Source organism: Notothenia rossii (genome assembly GCF_949606895.1).
Source record: "Notothenia rossii genome assembly, chromosome: 5".
NCBI classification, from domain to species: Eukaryota; Metazoa; Chordata; class Actinopteri; order Perciformes; family Nototheniidae; genus Notothenia; species Notothenia rossii.
Window position 1 is genome coordinate 90568843 of NC_136903.1, and position 22185 is coordinate 90591027.

At 40.1% G+C, this 22185-nt stretch overlaps 1 protein-coding gene across 2 annotated transcripts in view; it reads left to right on the top strand.

Annotated features, from left to right (window-relative positions):
• osgn1 (oxidative stress induced growth inhibitor 1) overlaps window positions 1–18279 on the top strand; it is an 18341-nt gene extending 62 nt beyond the window's left edge. The window contains exons 1-9 of one of the 2 annotated variants that reach the window (XM_079682222.1): window positions 1–125; window positions 8881–8944; window positions 9166–9203; window positions 10567–10703; window positions 11704–11895; window positions 12902–12993; window positions 13803–14002; window positions 14448–14791; window positions 15771–18279. The exon at window positions 1–125 is cut by the window's left edge and continues 62 nt beyond it. In XM_079682222.1, the coding sequence (XP_079538348.1) occupies window positions 10695–10703; window positions 11704–11895; window positions 12902–12993; window positions 13803–14002; window positions 14448–14791; window positions 15771–16358 (1425 nt within the window). In that variant the 5' untranslated portion in view covers window positions 1–125; window positions 8881–8944; window positions 9166–9203; window positions 10567–10694 and the 3' untranslated portion in view covers window positions 16359–18279. The remainder of the gene's footprint in view (window positions 126–8880; window positions 8945–9165; window positions 9204–10566; window positions 10704–11703; window positions 11896–12901; window positions 12994–13802; window positions 14003–14447; window positions 14792–15770) is intronic. The other variant, XM_079682221.1, reaches the window with a different exon arrangement.
• The last annotated feature ends 3906 nt before the right edge of the window (window positions 18280–22185 follow it).

Below are 22185 nucleotides of genomic sequence, written 5' to 3' on the forward strand. Positions count from 1 at the left end.
AGTAAAGCTTGGGGAACAAAAGCTACGTGAAATGAGAGAGTGAGCAGAAGAATAGACACAAAACTAGACCTCCTGTTTGAAAGACCTTCTTCTTCTGAGAGCTGGAGGAGGACACATCGTTATCTGTGAGTAACCTTCATCTTGAGCTGATATTAAGCTGAAGGAATTGTGTTACTAAAGGGTCGCTGGTGTGTTATTAGCTTTTTTTATATGGAAAATGTGTGTTAATGGTGAGGGGTTTCCTGTGTCCTCAGCTCACTCTGACACGATGTGAGTCATTCAGTTCAGAGTAGGGGGGCGGCAGGTCTCTGCACACTCAGGCTGTTACATATATCAACTTCACTCATAATGCCCCTCTGTCGGTTAGTCGACTAAATGGTTCATTGCTCCCGGCCCACTTGGATTTATTTGGTTATAAATCCGTTTTTCTGAAAAAAAATTTCATGCAAAATAACTGATTTAAAAAAAAAAAATGATATTAAGTGGTGCTTTTTGCATTATTCAGATTCAGACTAGTTTATTATCCATTAAATTTACATATAATTATTATTTGTCATATCTTGTATTAATTCAAAATCAAATTAGTGTTATTTGACTTGGATCACAAGTCTGTTTTTTTACGCCTTTTTCATGCAAAATGACTGATTTAAAAAATATATATGATTTTAAAGTGGTGCCTTTTTGCTTTATTCAGAATAGTTTATTATCCACTGAGTATTTGTTATGTCTTATATTTAATCAACATCAAATAAGTGCTATTTCACTTGGATTTATTTTCTTCTTAGTCCGTTTTTTTTTAATGAATTTTCAAGAAATTATGCTTTTAAAGTGGTGCTTTTTGCATTATTCGGATTCAGAATGGTTTATTATCCATACATTTACATACAATTCTCATTTGTTATGTTTATTCCAAATCAAATGAGTGGTATTCGACTTGGATTTATCTGGTTATTAGTCCGTTCTGAAAAAAATGAATTTTCAAGAAATTATTATTTAAAATGGTGCTTATTGCATTATTCTTTGTCATTTCTTTTAATTATTCGAGTTAATAGACTTAGAGTTTCTACAAAGTAAAATATCATATAAAAAGAGAAGTTACAAATCCTCATGAATGCTTTTTATTACACCGTATGTACAATTTAGGAATTCATTGACTTCAAGATACTACGATTTAAAGTGGGGCTTTTCATGTCTTGTAATTAATTGTGTGTGTGTGTGTGTGTGTGTGTGTGTGTGTGTGTGTGTGTGTGTGTGTGTGTGTGTGTGTGTGTGTGTGTGTGTGTGTGTGTGTGTGTGTGTGTGTGTGTGTGTGTGTGTGTGTGTGTGTGTGTGTGTGTGTGTGTGTGTGTGTGTGTGTGTGTGTGTGTGTGTGTGTGTGTGTGTGTGTGTGTGTGTGTGTGTGTGTGTGTGTGTGTGTGACCAATGACAGTCGTACCTTATACAGTGGGGTGATATTATAATATCACCGTGTAGAAATACTTTGAAAAATTGCTCCACTAAATATAAAAAAAAACACCATCAAAGAAGCCCTTTTTTGCAAAATGTACTTCTCGGTAGTTAAGTAGGATTTTGAATGTACTTTAACCTGTTCATTTGTATCATGTGGTATTACTACTGTATTAGTGAACTATGACTCCAGTACAATCACCAGTGGTGCGATAAATACTCCGAAGCCAAAGTCTTGTATTTCAAATCTTAAAGCCCCTCCTCCAACACACGCGAACGCACACATGACCAATGGGGGCACGAGATAAGTTTGTGCACAGATGGAAGGCTGACAGGCAGGTAGGCCATCCAGTTACTTTAGCCGGGCCGGCTCAGATGATTGGTCGTGCTTTTTAAAGTACCACGGCTTCCACAGATGATTTTTTTGTCAAAGCACTTCAGATATTCATTGCTATCAGGATGTTAAGAGCATTCCATGGAATATAACAAGTGTATCTCGAGCCGGCTTCTCAAACTGACCTACCCCACCTTTAAGTTTAGAAAGCAGAACAAATCAGAGAAGCCATTTCTTGAATACTAAGTAGCTTTTAATACCTAAAGTACAAGTAGGATTAATGCAGTACTTTGACTTGTAATGGAGTATTTTTATAGAGTGCATTAACGTCTGAATACCATTGTTGGACAGTGGGTGATCAAAGTGATGACCACAATAACGCATCAATAATTATAACTCCGTAATATAACGTTTATTATTATGAAAAGGGGAGTTTTGGTTCTTCCAGATTGTATATTTTTGATGGTGCAAATGCTTGTCTTTTGGACACTGGGTGTGGTTATAAAAGCATTTCAAGTCAATCCTGTTCAGACATAGAGCAGCCTTTAAATCTCTCCCATCTACTTTATTCCAAATCCCACACAACCTGATATGTTAAAAAGCTTGAAGGATTAGAGGTAATGAGGAAGTATAATGCACTCAGTATAATACAACAACATATTTAAGTGCTAGTGTCAACACAACGAGATCATGATACGTAGCTTATAACGATTACTTGCGTTATTGATTACTAGTCCTTTGGTTTATTAATTAAAGCGTCATATAATCATATAGAAGGGACGTTACAAATCCTCATGATTGCTTTTTAATGCAATTTATGTATAATTGAATGTCCTTTAAGTAATTTACCTTATTTAACTGCTAGTACCTTAAAAGGCTGTCTTTGTTAAAGGGCTCTACTTGAGCTAATGCATGGGTTCCTCCACAAATCAAATCAGGTTTTATTTATATAGCACATTTGTACGTGCAAATAAAAAAACACATTACTACAATCGCAAACAGAAGCCAATCAATCACAACAGCAAATATACAAATCAAACACAGGGAAATGTCAGGAGTCGTGCTCCGCTCTGATAGAAGGCCAGAGAGAAGAAGTGAGTCTTCAGTGAGGATTTAAAAACCCCCGGGGTCTGGGCTGACCTCACATGGGGGGGGGCAGAGTGTTCCAGAGCCTGGGGCCAGCTAAAGGCTCGGTGCCCTCGGGGTTGAGCCTGGTCTTGGGCACTATCATCAGCAGCTGTGTGTGTGTGTGTGTGTGTGTGTGTGTGTGTGTGTGTGTGTGTGTGTGTGTGTGTGTGTGTGTGTGTGTGTGTGTGTGTGTGTGTGTGTGTGTGTGTGTGTGTGTGTGTGTGTGTGTGTGTGTGTGTGTGTGTGTGTGTGTGTGTGTGTGTGTGTGTGTGTGTGTGTGTGTGTGTGTGTGTGTGTGTGTGTGTGTGTGTGTGTGTGTGTGTGTGTGTGTGTGTGTGTGTGTGTGTGTGTGTGTGTGTGTGTGTGTGTGTGTGTGTGTGTGTGTGTGGTTAAACTGAGTCACTGAACCAGTAACGGTGAAACAAACAAACTGACTTTCAAACCAGTGCTTCTTCTTCACAACAAAGCACAGCAGGAGCCTAACATGTCAGTAACTCCTCGATCATAATAAACAGAAGCTGAGCAGTCTCCGTCAGTCGGCCTGTGGGACCCCGCAGCAGTTCATTATCTTCATAGCTGCACTCGGGCGTTTTCTCGTCAGTGCGGAGATCTTGAAAGTGTCACTCAAGGTGCCGATGGCAGGTGGGAGACTCGCCTCAGGCTGACTTCAGAGACATGCAGCCTTTCTGAAGGGATAGAGACTGAAGCTCAGGGAGCGTCGCCTAAAGAATAACACATGAGTCCTGTTGGAGACACATTGAAACCAAAGGATCTTCTTGTTATTTAAAGCTAATTTACTGGATAAAAACAAGTTAGTGGTTTAGTTAGGACCTGTTTAAAAGTGCACCAAAGTAAGGGAGGCTCACTTTCTTTATTTGCCATTTTTCTAAATGCCTTGTTTGTGCCATCCAACAAAAAACATACAAAAATACCTGTTTACTGATCTTTGTATATAGGTTATTTTTCCCTGTCAGAAATGGAGATAATGATATTTGATATTCAAAAATAAAGTCAATATCCGTGAGATTTGGGGAACCAAAACAATACATTTTAAGACATTAGTCTGGTTTAACAAACTGGAATAGATATTTTTCACTTTTTACTGAAGTCTTATAGCCCAAGTAATAAAATGAGAAAAAAAATAGCAAGATTATTGAAAATGTGAATCTTAAATTGCAGCCCTAGAAAACAGTATCATTTTACCTCTGCTCTGATTGGTTAGCTGGCCGGCTCTGTTGTGATTTGTCAACCTCTTAAAGATGTCCCGCCCCAGAAGCTTGACTTTAAAGCAACGGAAGTTTCATGTAAGTTTAGTTATTTCACTCGTAGCTCGGGATGCGGGGGTGCTAGAGACGGGAGCACGTTGATGCGACCTTCCTAGCCGGAGATATGGCCGCATTTTACAATAAACTTCCGTTGGGTCGCTTAAAATCAAATCGCAATATTTGTCAGAAAAATCGCTATTAGATTTTTCCCAAAATCGTGCAGCCCTACAGGAGAGGACTCTACATACTGATATACACCTGAACATCAGCAGGAGAGGACTCTTTAAAGTAGAGACTCTACATACTGATATACACCTGAACATCAGCAGGAGAGGACTCTTTAAAGTAGAGACACTACATACTGATATACACCTGAACATCAGCAGGAGAGGACTCTTTAAAGTAGAGACACTACATACTGATATACACCTGAACATCAGCAGGAGAGGACTCTTTAAAGTAGAGACACTACATACTGATATACACCTGAACATCAGCAGGAGAGGACTCTTTAAAGTAGAGACACTACATACTGATATACGCCTGAACATCAGCAGGAGAGGACTCTTTAAAGTAGAGACTCTACATACTGATATACACCTGAACATCAGCAGGAGAGGACTCTTTAAAGTAGGGACACTACATACTGATATACGCCTGAACATCAGCAGGAGAGGACTCTTTAAAGTAGAGACTCTACATACTGATATACACCTGAACATCAGCAGGAGAGGACTCTTTAAAGTGGAGACACTACATACTGATATACACCTGAATATCAGCAGGAGAGGACTCTTTAAAGTAGAGACACTACATACTGATATACACCTGAACATCAGCAGGAGAGGACTCTTTAAAGTAGAGACACTACATACTGATATACACCTGAACATCAGCAGGAGAGGACTCTTTAAAGTAGAGACACTACATACTGATATACACCTGAACATCAGCAGGAGAGGACTCTTTAAAGTAGACTCGTGTTAAAAGTTAACTTATGTGTATCGTAAATAAAACACAGACATCACGTGGTAACTGCAAAGTGGAATTACAGATCACACTTTTTCTTGGTTCTAATTAAAAAAATAACTGCTTATTTGCCAGATTTGATAGTTAATGGATAAACTTGGGAACAATGCGCTCCAGTGTGTCCGAGTTACTGTAACTCAGGGCGTTAGTCAACTCTTCTTGGCAAAGAAACGTAACATTCTGGCAAAGAAAAATGAAGAAAAGTAATCACACTGACACATCAGTTCCACAAGGAAGTCGGGCTGCACGTACTCTGTGTGTGTGTGTGTGTGTGTGTGTGTGTGTGTGTGTGTGTGTGTGTGTGTGTGTGTGTGTGTGTGTGTGTGTGTGTGTGTGTGTGTGTGTGTGTGTGTGTGTGTGTGTGTGTGTGTGTGTGTGTGTGTGTGTGTGTGTGTGTGTGTGTGTGTGTGTGTGTGTGTGTGTGTGTGTGTGTGTGTGTGTGTGTGTGTGTGTGTGTGTGTGTGTGTGTGTGTGTGTGTGTGTGTGTGTGTGTGTGTGTGTGTGTGTGTGTGTGTGTGTAGTACACTCAGGGCTTGCTGCCAACGCTGCACTGCTCTTATGTAACGTCTTTATCTCCAAACTTCTCTCCATATTTCTTAGTTTTGAACTCTCTCTCTCTCTCTGTGGTTTATTCTTCCCTCTTTTTATCTTTCCTCCTCTTCCTCCTCCTCTTCCTCTTTTTATTTCACACGTCTCCCTCTTACTTCATGCTTCTCTTTTTGCCTGGCTGTGTAAGCATGACTCTGCAGATTGTCACACCGCGCCCAGTCTCTGCAAGAGTGGACACGAGTGAGATTAAAGTTGATATCATCAACTGTTTGTAAACTCGTTGAACTGTTCCATATCTAACCCCTCGTGCCACAAGAACTCTTAATTTTGAAAAATCTGCAATTACTTTTATAATCCATTAACCATTTAAAGGCGGGGTATGTAAGTTTGAGAAATCGCTAGAATTAGAAAATACACGACCGCCGGAGAAAATTTGCCACTTCCTTCCAGAGCCCCTCCTCCAACACACACGAACGCGCACATGACCAATGAGGGCACGAGATAAGTTTGTGCCCAGATGGAAGGCTGACAGGCAGGTAGGCCATCCAGTTACTTTAGCCGGGCCGGCTCAGATGATTGGTCGTGCTTTGTACAGTACTACAGCTTCCACAGATTTTTTGTCAAAGCACTTCAGATATTCATTGCTATCGGGATGTTAAGAGCACTCCATGGAATATAACAAAAAGGTTTCTCAAACTTACCTCCCCCACCTTTAAGCAGTTTACCATGCAGACATTAAAATTATGTTTGATTTTATATTTAGTGAATAGCTTGAGGTTTTAGACTGACAAAGCAAGACATAAAGCTCGGTTGGATGCTACTCAATCGGAAGCTGTTGGTACCTGCTCATGTGGATATCTATTATAAATTGTAATCCCTGTAATGATTCTGTATGATGTCCTTTTGTTGTTCTGTTTATGTTTTTATGTTTGATGTGGAACCTACTTGAGCAGGTCTCCCTTGAAAAAGAGATCAATGATCTCAATGGGATACACCTGGGTAAATGGTAAAAGGTTTGAAAGATTTTCCTCGGAAACCTTCCACCATGTTCTCCCATTTTATAAGTAGAATGCATAATCAATAAATCAATTATAAAAGTCATCTTTAAGACTTTGTTTTTTAAAGGAGCTGGGACATGTCTCCATGTTTTAATGTTCAGAAAGCTCTTTATTCTCTCATACTGTCTGTGCTGCAGCACCTCTTTTCACCCTCTCTCTGAAACCAGAGCCCAGTCTGCTCTGATTGGTTAGCTGGCCGGCTCTGTTGTGATTGGTCAACTAGCTTAGAGATGTCCCGCCCCTTAGCCTGTCACGTATAATGTGTTGGAGTGCTAGCCAATAGGAGCACAAGTGTTACATAGTGACGTCACTATATTTTGGAAGTAAACAAAGGAGTTTCATTTTAAATAATACAAAAAGTAGACCCTATTATTACGTTTGTTCCACCTTCAGAACTACGGTTCCTTTATATAAAAAAATAATACAAATGTATTTTAGAAAAATATCAAATATGGTCGTATGTGTTCAAATACAATAGAGATGTGGGATACTGAAACAAAGGTACTTATCGACCATCTTATAAATAAATAAATCGAATAATCGTCAGTCCCAAGTCCTCAAATTTAGCAAAAAACAAATGAATAAATCTCTTTTCAGTGATAAACACTGAATGTTAATCAAAAAGTAAAACGATCTAGCTCTACATCTTAACATCAGATATAAGTTTCTCTGCTGCAGCGGTTTTATTCACCTCCAGGTGTTTTTTTAATGCCTGCACCTTTTTTTAAATATGGTCCAAAGCACCTTTAGAGGCGCCTGTGTGCACGTGTGAAATGAGATCTCCCTGCAGCGCTCGCTCTCCGGGGATCAGCTGAGTAAACGGTGCTCTGTGGCAAAGAATAATCATGTGACTCGAAGAAGTTATTCATGTTATTGTTTTACAAAAGAAGCCTTCCAACATCATGACCCTTTACGTCGAGCAAGAGACTCAAAGATTTCTAAATTTGACAACAATTATGTAAAATAAATTCTTAATTGTAGAATTATTTCAGTAGTTACTATTTAGCAGGTTTCCAATCATATGTGTCCAGCGGGAAAATACGCTGAATGAAATGTTTGCTTTCAGCCCGACAGCCATGTTGTTAAATTTGAACGACACATTTTATTGTTTACATTGTCCACTTATGAATTGGACTTTATACGAACAGCTATCAGCCATCGTATCTCGTTTAATACTTCCTGTATCTCTGGACCTATAGAAAAAGATATTGTATTTGTTGCATCAATAACTTTCATGTCTAGTTCTCACACACACTCTGTGGTTGAAGTGTGTGTTCACCCGAGGTCATGTTGCTATGTTAAAACTGAGGTCAGAAAGGGGAAGTGTGTGTGTGTGTGTGTGTGTGTGTGTGTGTGTGTGTGTGTGTGTGTGTGTGTGTGTGTGTGTGTGTGTGTGTGTGTGTGTGTGTGTGTGTGTGTGTGTGTGTGTGTGTGTGTGTGTGTGTGTGTGTGTGTGTGTGTGTGTGTGTGTGTGTGTGTGTGTGTGTGTGTGTGTGTGTGTGTGTGTGTGTGTGTGTGTGTGTGTGTGTGTGTGTGTGTGTGTGTGTGTGTGTGTGTGTGTGTGTGTGTGTGTGTGTGTGTGTGTGTGTGTGTGTGTGGTCAGTGGAAATGTACTGAGCAATGATTAACCTTCTCAGCCTGACTATGATTGGATAGCAGAACCTGTTAAAGTAGGAAAGTACCTTGAAGCTGGTTCTTGCACTTATTAATCAGATAACACACATTTGATTTGTGCGGCTTCTTGCAGTGAATATATTTAGTCTGTTGTGCGCGTATTAAGGTAGTGAACAAAAACTTGATTGTAATTAAAATAATAATCAGAATAATAAAAAATAAATAAAATAATAATTATATAATAATAAGAATACATTTAATAATAATACAATAAGTTAAATACTAAGAATAATACAAAATAAACTAAATAATAAAACTATTAAATATTAATACAAGTAAATTAAATAATAATAAAACAGAATAAATTCAATAATAACAAATAATTAAATAATAATCAATACATATTGTATTATAATAAAAAATACATTTCATAATAATAATGTCTTTTCTCTCCTAGGTCGAAATGGATTTTCAAGATAAAGAAATTATCCCTGGAAAGATTCTGCCTGTGGTGATCATCGGTAAGAAAAAACCACACACACACACACACTCTCACACACACACACACACACACACACACACACACACACACACACACACACACACACACTTTCCATCATAGGAATGGAGAGCCTTAGAGCGGACGCAGCTTCTCACTGACCTACTTTGCTTCGCTGCGTATGTGTAATTTGTAGCTCAATATGAAACGGCACAATTCCCCTTTTTCCTACCTTCTCCAAAGCGCCTGAACGCAGCGCAAAGTCTCAGCTACATTCCCAGGTAACGTTGAAGAACACACCTTAAGTGTTTAAAAATAGGAGACAACTGTGCTAAATATCATATGATCTGTCCAAAAGGATAAAAGCAGTTTAGTAGCATGGGATAGTTTCAGAAATACTAGAAAGTCAAAGAATGAATCTGTTTAAAATAACATATAAGGCAGATGTCGATAAACTGACTATTTCCCTTGATAATTGATTTCTATAAATACTTTATTTTTAATAATTGTCTCCTTTTCTGTCTGTAATGTGTTTTATTTTCACTGCTTTGTTGCGTCTGAGCTTCTGCGGAGTCGTAGCACAGGTGAATGTGAGTCATGCTGTCGCTCCGATGACTTTCATAACGAGGTTATTCAAAACACACAACAATTCCAATACAAATGTTAATCCTTAAAATAATAAAAAGGGATAAAACGTCTTGTGTTAAAACATTTATATTTGCTAATAATAATATAATAAAATCGATAAAAAAGCAGCGTTAACAAGTCTGACAGGTTTCTTACTTATTATAATGACATTTAATACGATCAAAATAATATTTAAAGTCTCTTAAATCCACAAATGTAATGCTTATTAGAAAACAAAATTAATAACGATTACACCTAGAAAAGCGGTTTAAAGTGTTAATGGTGACCGCAGCATCAGGTCTAAGACCACAGGACTCATTTCATCCACGGGCCATAAGACGATTCAACACCTGAACTCCATAACATTCATCTGTTTGCAACTTAAAGGAGGGGTAGGTAAGTTTGAGATACCGGCTCGAGATACACTTGTTGTTATATTCCATGGAATGCTCTTAACATCCAGATAGCAATGAATATCTGAAGAGCTTTGACAAAAAATATCATCTGTGGAAGCTGTGGCACTTTAAAAAGCACGACCAATCATCTGAGCCGGCCCGGCTAAAGTAACTGGATGGCCTACCTGCCTGTCAGCCTTCCATCTGTGCACAAACTTATCTCGTGCCCTCATTGGTCATGTGCGCGTTCGTGTGTGTTGGAGGAGGGGCTCTGTAAGGAAGTGGCACATTTGTTCCGGTTGTGTATTTTCAGATTCTAGCGCACTCGAGCTGGTTTCTCCAAAATGACCTACCCCACCTTTAATAGTTATTTATCTGATATGTCAAATTGCAATTAATATTTTATCTGTGTTATAGTGTTGCCCTGTTGGAAGAGCCTGTGACCTCAGATCTTCATTGACATAACCACACTGTAGCTCTTGAACCTTGAAGCCTGCTGCTGTGTCTCTGAACTCCAAGAGGTTCAAAGTGTTAATTAACTCTCTCTCTCTCTCTCTCTCTCCCTCTCTCTCTCTCTCTCTCTCTCTCTCTCTCTCTCTCTCTCTCCCTCTCTCTCTCTCAGGTAACGGCCCCTCAGGGATCTGCCTCTCCTACCTGCTGTCGGGTCGGATCCCCTACCTGTCGCCGGAGGTATCGCACCCAAACCCCCTGCTAAGCAGCAAACTGGGGGAACAGCCACATCTGTCACTGATGGAGCAGGTAACACACACACGCGCACACACACACACACACACACACACACACACACACACACACACACACACACACACACACACACACACACTCACACTCACACTCACACTCACACTCACACTCACACTCACACTCTCAGAGCAACACTCACGCATGCACACACAGACGGACACACTGTCTCACAAGCACACACACTGTTTCAGACGCACACACACTCACAAGCACACTCTCACAAGCACACACTCACAAGCACACACACACTCTCACAAGCACACACTCACAAGCACACACAAACTCTCACAAGCACACACTCACAAGCACACACACACTCTCACAAGCACACACTCACAAGCACACACACACTCTCACAAGCACACACTCACTCTCACAAGCACACACTCACAAGCACACACACACTCTCACAAGCACACACTCACAAGCACACACACACTCTCACAAGCACACACTCACAAGCACACACACACTCTCACAAGCACACACACACACACACACACACACACACACACACACACACACACACACACACACACACACACACACACACACACACACACACACACACAAACAGGACATCGGCTGAGCTGTTGTTCTTAAAATTGTTAAACATAAAATCTGCAAAATGTAATGTTTTGTTTCCAACTCTACAGCTTTGTTATTATTGTTATAATACATATGTTATTGTTTACTTGTCTTTAGAATCTTTCATGTAAATATTTCCTTTATCTGCTGACTTATAGAGCTGTGTGTGTGTGTGTGTGTGTGTGTGTGTGTGTGTGTGTGTGTGTGTGTGTGTGTGTGTGTGTGTGTGTGTGTGTGTGTGTGTGTGTGTGTGTGTGTGTGTGTGTGTGTGTGTGTGTGTGTGTGTGTGTGTGTGTGTGTGTGTGTGTGTGTGTGTGTGTGTGTGTGTGTGTGTGTGTGTGTGTGTGTGTGTGTGTGTGTGTGTGTGTGTGTGTGTGTGTGTGTGTGTGTGTGTGTGTGTGTGTAGGACCTGGAGTACCTGTGTGAGGGTCTGGAGGGCCGCTCCTCTAACCCCGTGGCGGTGCTTTTTGATTCGCTGCTGCTCCCTGACAGCGACTTTGGTCTGGACCACTCGTCTCCTCTGGACTGGAGATACGAGCCTGAGAGATCAGTCCCTCACCTGGTGCTGGGGAGGGGCCCGCCGGGGGGCGCCTGGCACGTACGTTACTCTCAATATCTATTACAAATATATATTAGTTTGACTATTTCACTATTCCACATTTACTATTTTGACTATTCTTATATTATTATTAGCAGCAAATAATAACACAAATATTAATTGAAATTAATAAAAGCGTACGTTACTCTCAGATCTATTAAAAATGTAACTTATACTATTTCAATATTCTTTGAAGCAGCAAATAATAACAAAAATATACAAAATTGAATAAAAGCGGCAAAAAAAAGTCTTGAATTTAAATCTAAATTTCTAATAATAATATAGGCAGCATAAAAAGACAAGGCATTGTACAAAAGAGAAATTAGACTAAAAATAAACATCAACTAGAAATAAAATAGCATTTAGAAAAGTACATATACATGAGGAAATACAAATTCTTGCATTAGCTATTTCATGCTTATAATAGCAAAATAATAAAATGATAACAACTCAAACAGGGAAGAGAAGTGTTGCTTTGAAATATTTATTAAATACAATTAGAATACAATGAATTCAAGAAGGGGTAAAATTGTCTTCAATTAAAAAATAATGCTTGAAAAAATATAATAAAATAATGATAAGAGATTAAACATGTCTGGTTTTGAAATAATAAATGTGTATGTGATAATAAAATAAAGGTAAGAAGTATTGCTTTGAATATGCAATACAGGAAGTATAGAAAAAAATACTTGATAGCATGATACGAAATAAATCACATCTATACCTTTGTTTGTTTTGAAACGGCAGACATATCTTTCAAACATTTCCTGACGAGCTAAAACCTAATTTCACAGCAGGGTCTTTGTCCCTGAGACTCGGCACAGGATATGGAAATGTGTGCAAATATTCTTTGTGTCGACATGCAGCCGCTTATTTGCACAAACTGCAGAGAGCACATGATGCAAGGGATGCAGCTTGTAACACACAGTTTACTGCATGTCATGAGACTGGACTTGTTCGTATAATAGACATTGACATCGTGTGTGTGTGTGTGTGTGTGTTCCAGGCTATGGAGGGCTCCATGCTAACACTCAGTCTGGCTAACTGGATGGAGCTGCCTGGACTCAAACTCAAAGACTGGATGAGGGAGAAACGCAGGTCTGTGCACAGGAAACAGTATTTAAATAGACATTGGCCTATTACACTGATATATGAGTATTGAGTGGTTATTACAGAACACATATCATATTGATTTAACCCTTCATTTGCCTCAGAAAGTATTAGTATATGCAGAGAAGCGATCAATTTACGCAGGTGCCCCTCACTGGATTTAAAGGTAGGTAGGTAGGTAGGTAGGCAGGTAGGCAGGTAGGTAGGTAGGTAGGTAGGTAGGTAGGTAGGTAGGTAGGTAGGTAGATGGATAGATGGATAGAAAGATAGATGGCTTTAAGATCCTAAACATATTTAGGAGGGACTTTATGCAATCAGTTTTAACCTCGGCAGGAGTTTGAATGGTCCTTACTGGTTTTTATCAAGAGCTATCCTCCACTTTGACCACCAGAGGGTGACATTGCTGAGCTTTTTAACAGTCTTAATTGTGCGTTTTGGAATGAGTTTAATAGTGACATCTGCATAAAGAAGCATGAGACGCAGAGCATTGAGTTTGTGTTGATGAATACAATCTGTGTTAAATGTCACCACACCTTTTTGTTTGTCTTTCAAAAATATTGATTTGATAAGTTGATTTTTATCTTCCACGAACCTCCATACTTCCTGTTCAACTCTTTTAGACTTTAACTTAGAGTATTCCCACTGACATTGTCTTTTCTAAATTGTTGTTTCAGTGTTTCAAATAGTAAAACCACTTCTTAAATTCAAGTAAATATGTATTAATTCTGTGATGATGAATTAAAATCTATGAACGTATCTTGTTTTTAAATATATTTCCTTGTTTATTTTTCCCGCAGAAATGTCCGTAATGACCGAGCCACTCCCGCAGAAATCGCCTCTTATTACCAGCACTACGTTTCCCAGATGTCATTGGAGCAGAACTTCGCCTGTGGGACAACCGTAACCGGGGTAACCAGGCAGCCTAGCAACCAGGAGGGATCGACGCCCTGCTGGAGGGTGACGGGACTGCAGCGGCGCGAAGGGGAGGAGCTGGGAGGTAATAATAAGAATAATACATGTCGTTTATATTGCGCTTTTCCTGGTGCTCAAAGCTCTTAAAGTACAGTTTCATAACTTTAATAAAACACGCTGGGATGTCTTTAAAAATATGTAATATATTTAGAATATTTTAAGCTTTTAGACACTAAATATTCACTTATTTTCATATCTATTAGCTTTTTTTTTTAGAACTGTTTTCTGTATCATGACCCCTTCCTAAACTTCTTTAAATTAGGCTATATTCATATTTTCGCGTGACGTTGATTAAATAATTGTGTAATAATATATATTGTTTTTATATTTTGTAAGTTCTCCCTGTTGGATGAAAAGTCCCCTGAATTTAAAAATACGATATGATACAATTATTTTCCGTTGACATAAGGGTTCTAAAGAGTCTCATATTAACCCTCCACTTCCTGTGTCCTCCCTCCACTTCCTGTCAGATGGTTCCACTGTTTCCGACGAGGTTCCGTTCTCGCTGCTGGCTCATAACGTGGTTCTGGCGACGGGAACCCACGACATCCCGGCCCGACTGGGAGTCGAGGGCGAGTCGCTGCCCCACGTCTGCCACTCCTTCTGGGAGCTGGAGGCTGCCATTTCCCGTGGAGAGCTCGACCAATCATCGGACCCCGTGCTGGTGGTGGGGGCGGGGCTTACTGCGGCGGACGCTGTTCTGGCAGCCCATCACCTGAACACGCCGGTGTACCACGTCTTCAGACGCTCCGTCAACGACCCGGGGCTCATCTTCAACCAGCTGCCCAAACTGCTCTACCCGGAGTACCACAAGGTACCCCACTAAGATATCTACATTTCCTGACCACATGTCTGATTCGAAGCATTTTTATTCAGATTTAAAGAATAAAAAGGGCTTGTATACAAATATTTTATATTCACAATATTGTGCACTACATTACATTTTACATTACATTACATTTTAAATGGGTTCAAATAGCCGATGCGATATTTAGAGAGCAGGGACACAAATTGCAGATATATTGATTTGTATGAATGTTTGATAAAATACAACAATTTAACAATAGAAAATAAACAAATTGCTCTACACGGAGTACCACAAGGTACCCCACTAAGACATCTACATTTCCTGACAACATCTCTGATTTGAAGCATTTTTATTTTGTGTTCAATGTCAGATTTAAAGAAAAAAAGAGGATATTATATATTCACAATATTTTCCACTTGCTGAGTTAAATTGCAACTCAACATCACTCTTAGAATGTTCATTTTAAGAAAAAAATTGTTTTGTATAAATAGCCGATGCGGAGATGTATAGATTAGGGTCGCCAACTGCAGATATATTGCTCTATCCGAGTAACAAAAAGTAAGGAGGTGTCACAATATGCAGGAACTTATTAAAACATAAAAAGATGTGATGCATCGAGTATAAGAGTATACTCTGAAAGGAGAGAATTAAAGCCAGTTATGCAACTCGTCTAAATACAACTTAAAGAAAAACACCAAAAATGTACTAAAACATCATCAACAGAATTTGAAGAAGTTACCGTGTGGGTGTGTTGCTCACAGCATGCTCACTGCCTGTCCTGTAACACCACTTGTTCCTCTAATGGAGTCAATGGTTTGAGTCCAGATGGAGAAGTCCAGCTTTTAAAATGCATGTTTCTCCAACCTGCTTTTTTTGTTAGACTGACTATAGACAAATCCCTCTTTCACTTCAAACCATCCATTTTCCTTATTTGGTTTGTGGTATTAAAACCTGTTTGACACTCACTTCCTGTCTCTTCCTGCAGATTCACCAGATGATGACTCAGCAGCAGTACCAGGCCCCGCCTCCCCCTCAAAGCCACGCCCACAACCTGCAAACCCCCCCCTCTTCTTCCTCTTCCTCCCTTCCCCCTGCCTCCTCCTCCTCTTCCTCCTCTTACTCGGGATACCTCAGTTTCCCGCGCTACAAAGTAGTGGCGTTCAGACCCGACAAGAAGTGCGTCCTTGAGTCGGATTCTGGCGAACGCACGGTTCTGCAGATCTCCAAAGCGCTGGTTCTGATTGGAGCTCATCCAAACCTCTCCTTCTTGCGGGAAAATGGCCGAGCGCTGGGAATCTACCCGGAGGAGCCCATTACTTGCCGAAGGAACCCCATAGACGTGGATCCGTTCACCAACAAGGTTCTGGGGGCGGAGGGGCCCGGTTTGTACGCCATGGGGCCGCTGGTCGGGGAAAACTTCGTCCGGTTCCTGAAAGGTGGAGCGCTGGCGATAGCGAGCGATTTAGCTAAGAGACATCGGGGGGAAAAAGAGGAGGAGGGAGAGAAATACCTGATGATTGACAGATTTATGGACAGACAGAAGAGGACGGAAACTGAGGTTCGGGAGTCGTAGCGTGGCACCAAACACATTTTAAAACGAAAACACAGAAGAAAGGAAATCGAACTCGCTGCTAAAAGACGATTTTAAGACGGGACTTGCACTGGTTTTGGGAAAGAATAAAATAACTCCTGCTCTTGAGAAACGTAGGTGTGGGTGTGGAAAGGCTTTACTTTACTTTACCAACTGGATAAAACCCTCTATCCTCCACTGACGTTGGGCTCTGACAGACGAATAAATGACATTTGGACATTTGTTATATTTGTGTAGTCTGAAACACTAGAAACAAAAACACCTAAAGCCAAACTGGTCTACCTGCAATGGGAAAAGACGCCTGTTTATCACTGTTTAAAAAAACCTGTATTTACGCACAAATTGACATGTTTACTACCTGCAAGTAGATCCTGGAGGTCGTGAACCCCACCCTCACTTTATGTGTTTTGATGATTGACTTTAGCCTCTTTCCCACTGGACAAAACACCCAGAGATGAGACTTCAAAATATAATAAATACACCCATTTTTTTAATAATTTATGACCTTAAAAGGCTTTTATTTGTTAATGTAATCTCCCTGAAGCCCCCAGAGTACACTGACAGAAAATGTTAGGGCATATAAACACACTTTTAAAAACTCTGTGACCCTAACCCTATTTCTATCGGGTGAATAAACACACATTTCTATAGAAAGGGTTATAGAGTGTGGCAGGTCTGCATTTTGGAAGATGATACGTATATCTGTGTTGCAAAGCTCTGGTGTCCATATATTAGGCAATACTGTTGTTACTTAAAGGCACAATGAGTGGAATGTGTCCCTTAATCTCATCAATTAATTAATAGTGTGTTAAATGGAAAATAAAACGTCCAATCTGACGTCTTCAAACATCTTGTTTGGTCTGTCCAAAACCAAAAGATACTCAATTTAATCCAAAATGTAGAAAAGCAAGACATCTCAAAATGTGAGGCTGAAAAAAATATGTTTCTATATTTAGTTTTTTCATTAAATAATGACTTGAGTGATTTATTAATTATCAAAATAGTTAACGAATACTTTTAGCTTTTTTTTTAAGGGAAGTCCTACTCATCGTGCCTTTTTAAAAACAATAAAACATGTTCTTTATGCTCTGTCAGCGCCATCTGGTGGTCAAACGATGTAATGCAGAAACCTCAACACTCATCTGTAAATACAACATACTGTATAATGGAACCAGGTTTATAGTAAATATTGTAAATCCATTTCACTGTCAGGCTTATACAACCAACACGTGACTTTTTAACATGTAAATATGACAATGTCTCAAACTGTATTAGCTACTGAGGACGGACACAAACACAGGAAGAGGAGATATTAAAAAAGTGTGGAAGCAAGGAAAGAATAAAGGCAGGAAGTGAAGATTTAAAGACAAAGTCATGGATGTAAAATGACTTTCTTCTCACTCACATGGAGCCTGAATCACTACGGCCACTTCCTGTTTTCCACTCAGCATCACACTCGACCAAAACAGCCTTTTTTATTTGTTTTAAAAGATGTATAATTGGGATAATTAACATGTTTCTGTTGGAAAGTGTTTCATTTGACACCGCCACATGTTTCCTTTGCTCCTCTGTACACCAGCCTCCATGTGTGTGTTTGTTTGTTATGGGCTTTATGAATCTACGGTGCTTTATTTTTCTATTTCCCACTCATGTCACCTGCTTTAATAACAGTCATGTTTTTATCTTGAAAAGGTTTTATACTTCACAAAACAAAAGAGAAATGTATTTTTTTTCATTGAAAATGTTGTAAAAACTAATAGTAATATAAATCAGATTGACTAATTCTGTAGTGATAACTCACATTATTTGTTTTGGGTTTTAAAAAGTCAAGAGGATAATAATAATGCAGACCAAATTGAGATCATGTTGATTTCAGCTATAAAAACATTTTCTCTGTTTTTAATTGTGATTTTTTTTTGAATACTTTACGCATTTTTTTATTTAAGTTTTATCACTAAGAAAAGGTTCTGTTTTTTTCAAACATTTGACGGTAATTCATAACTTATTCCTGCAAAATATAATACAAAAATGTTATTTGTTTGCACTTCTCAAAGCAAAACATCCGTACTGTTTCTTTTTATTCCAGCATGGCTCTGCAGATTCAATTGGCAGCTACTTTACGGCATTTCCTTATAATAAACCAACACATTCTCACTCCCAACTCGTACTATAGTGACGTTATGTCAGGATCTCTTGCAGTGGCGTCAATTCAGCCAAAGCTAAGGTATGGCAAGGTTACTAGTCACATGACTTAACTACAGTATCAATCAATATACATGCCCAGCAAATAATCATAACAAAAGTGACAAGTCTGCTATGTAGCTTTTCTGTGTGGTTAGGAAAATTTGAACTTTTTCAAATGCAGCCTCACTCACATCCCGCTAGCGCAAGTAACTATGGACACAAACACTTAACTACGCACGTCAATCAATCAATTCAGTCAAATGCGCCGTTACGCATCCGTTTTCAGCACCATGGATAGCAAGCGGCAGGGTTAGACAGCAGTAATAGCCTTTCTGACACAATTTCACTCTTTCTGTTCACTTCATTCACTATGTAATTGCAACAATATCACGTGAACATACCAGGTAAACTGCTGTAAACTGTTAAAGTCCAAATATAAAGAGGAGAGGGAGGGAGGGAGGGAGGGAGAGAGAAGAAAAGAGAAAGAGAAATCATATTAATAAGATGTTTGGGTATCTTACTTTGAGATGAACTTTATTAATTATTCCACAAGTGGATAACGGCGGGTCCTCAAAGCAGCAAAGTTATTGACGAGTTCATCTGCGTCCAGGGATTTTACGACAGCAGGCTCAACAGCCATCAACATGAGGTTTGTGAGCCTGTCATCGCTCATGGTGGTCCGCAGGTAAGTCTTGACTCTTTTTAAAACGGAAAAGAATCTTTCGTTGGATGCAGTGGAGACAGGAATTGTTGCTGCGATCTTGAATAGCTTGATGACCTCTGAAAAAGCGACAGACATGGTCTTCAGTCGTGTCAAAGCCAGCATTATGTTTTTATCCTCCTCCACGTCCTCCTTCATCTCAAGTTCAAGGAAAGCTTTTGCTGTGTGACACTGGGAACTGAGAAGGGTGGTGTCGATCAGTTCATCATAGAGTTGTGCAAACTGTTCCATTTTAACTACATCCATGAAATGGGGAGATGAACAATCAAATGCCTGGATAGCATTAAGTAGCTCATCATTATCTGTAAATCGGCGATCTAACTCAGAGATGAAGCGGTCCAGTGTTTCAAAGTATAGTCTTTTTTCTTGGTCATCTCCTGTTTGTCTCTGGCCACTGGATGATCCGACAATAAACCCTGCCAAGGCTTTGGACACACTCCGTGCTCTTGCTGGTCGCAGAGGGGCAGTGTCGCTGCTTGGGAGGCCGAGCTCTGTGGAAAATGCCTTGGCTCTGCTCAGTGTGTCCTGGTACTCTTTATCTGACCTCATCTTTTCCAGCTGGGCCTTAGTACTCCGTATGAGGTTGGAAGCCATCGTGATTGCAATGTCTTTTGTCTGAAGCTGTTCAGACAGTCCATAAGTGAGATTTAAGATTTTTTCTAGGACATGAAGACGCACAACAAAAGTGACTGTCAGCATATTTGTCCGAAGTCCAGCAGCTTCAGTTGAACCCTCTGCATGAGCGTCAATAGTGGCATCTAACACAGCTAGTATAGCCTCGTAGCGCAGTTTGATCTTCTGTAGAGCCCTATACCAATACAGCCACCGAGTGGGACAGGTGCGCTCCAAGTGCAGTATTTTGTTGTGTCCCAACTTCTTTTGAGCCTCAATGAAAAGCATGTGTCTGGTATTGCTATTTGCAATACAAGTATATAGTGTTTGAACAACACCAAAAAACTCTGCCATCTCTGGTATTTCAGTTATCGAGCTCACAAGCACAAGATTTAGTCTATGTGCATGACAGTGTATATACGCTGCATGCGGCACTTTTTCACGTATTAAAGCCTGCACTCCACGCACATTACCCCGCATAACACTTGCACCATCGTAGCATTGTGCAACACACAGCTGAATATCTAAACTCGATAATTCCTTTATTATTTTCTGGGCCAGGGATTCAGCTGTCAGGTCCTTCATGTGATAGGTTCCAATGGCTCTTTCCTTTATAATCCCGTCATGTACATAACGGATCAAAATGGCCAGCTGCTCCTTCTTAGACAGGTCTTTCGTTTCATCCACTAACACTGAAAAGTACCGTGCTTCTCCTACTTCATTTATGATTATACTTCTGATATTTTCCCCAATAACTCTCACCATATCATTCTGGGCTTCTGGGGAAGAATAGTGCGCATACCTGCGTTCCTGTTTGCTTTTCACGTTCCTGTCATCTGTTGCAATAACGTCCAAAAGTTCAAGGAAATTTCCTTTATTTTCATCCTCATCTCTCTCGTTGTGGCCACGGAGAGGGAGGGCCTGTCTTCCCAGAAATGACGTGATTTTGAACAAGGATTTGACGTGAGCCCGGTTCTCCTGCACCTCATCTGTCCTGTTTGCGTCAATCCGACTTGCGATGGATTCCTTATGTCCGCTGATCACAGCCTTAAAGTTAGACCACGCTAATGCAGCACAATTGTGTCTACTGCTCCCTTGATGATCTCGGAGATTTTTTTTCATGTTCTTCCAACATGTGTATCCAGTGTCTATGAACACACGCAGTCCATGCCTGTCACCTGTTAAAGTTGAGGCTCCTCCAAAATGACGGCATGCAAAGCAATAAACTGCATCTTCTTGCGCAGAATATTCAACCCAGTCATATTCCTGATACACACTGACATTAAAGCGTCTTCCATTTCTAGTTGGGAAGTGGGTCAAACGAGGACGCCTGAGTCCGTCTGTTTTACATCCACTAATATCCTTCTTCTCTGCTCCAGTTGACCCAGAGGCTGCTACTGCTGCTGCACCCGGGCCTTGACCTTCCTTATCGCTGTCCACGTCTGATCCAGCTCTTTCAATCTGAGAAATTGGTGGGGACTCAGACTCGGATTCAATTCGAGAAGTCGGTGTGGACGAGTTCTCAGCCTCCATGCATGTAGTCTCCGTCTCCCTGTTAGCATCTGCATCCCCGGCGCAGGTGCTGGAGTGGCTAACAGCCTCGTTAACAGCTTGAATCCCACCTTCACTACCTGGTCCTTCTCCCTCTGCTGCTGGGGCAACATTGGAGCCATCACCTTCACCTGCCTTTTTTTTGATAAAAAAAGATTCTAAAGTTCTTTGCTTTCTTTTCATTTTAGTTAATTAGCTTAGCCGAAAAATAAAAAAAACCGCGATAACATGACCCGCTCTGACCTCCGGCGGCTTCTCGTCAGGAGATACCACATTTCAAGATAGGGAGGGGGGATACGTTACGATAAGTATTGGGAAATATAATATCTAGACTAGAGAAATCGATTGTGTTGTTCTGATTTTCATTTGTATTTAATTTATATGTATTAAATAATAGAATAATCAATACAAATTGACACAGAGTAATTCCATAAATTTATTTTTTAAAAACGAACATTTACATTTTCCCCTGGAGCCAAGGTGTGGCAGCTGTCATACCTTGCCATACCCAATTGACGCCTCTGATCTCTTGGCGTCACTATCAAGCGCAGGTGGGCCCTTTAGCGTTAATTTTCAACTAACAGGCCGTCCCATTGACTTGCAGAGCTCCCTGAACGTTTGTAATAGACGAGTTGGGATCGTGGAGAAATGCTCTCCGCAGACCCATTCTCACAGCGTTTATCAACCTTTTTCTTACTCAATATCAAGCCACACTTATTGTGTTTACTTCTTTATTTTAAT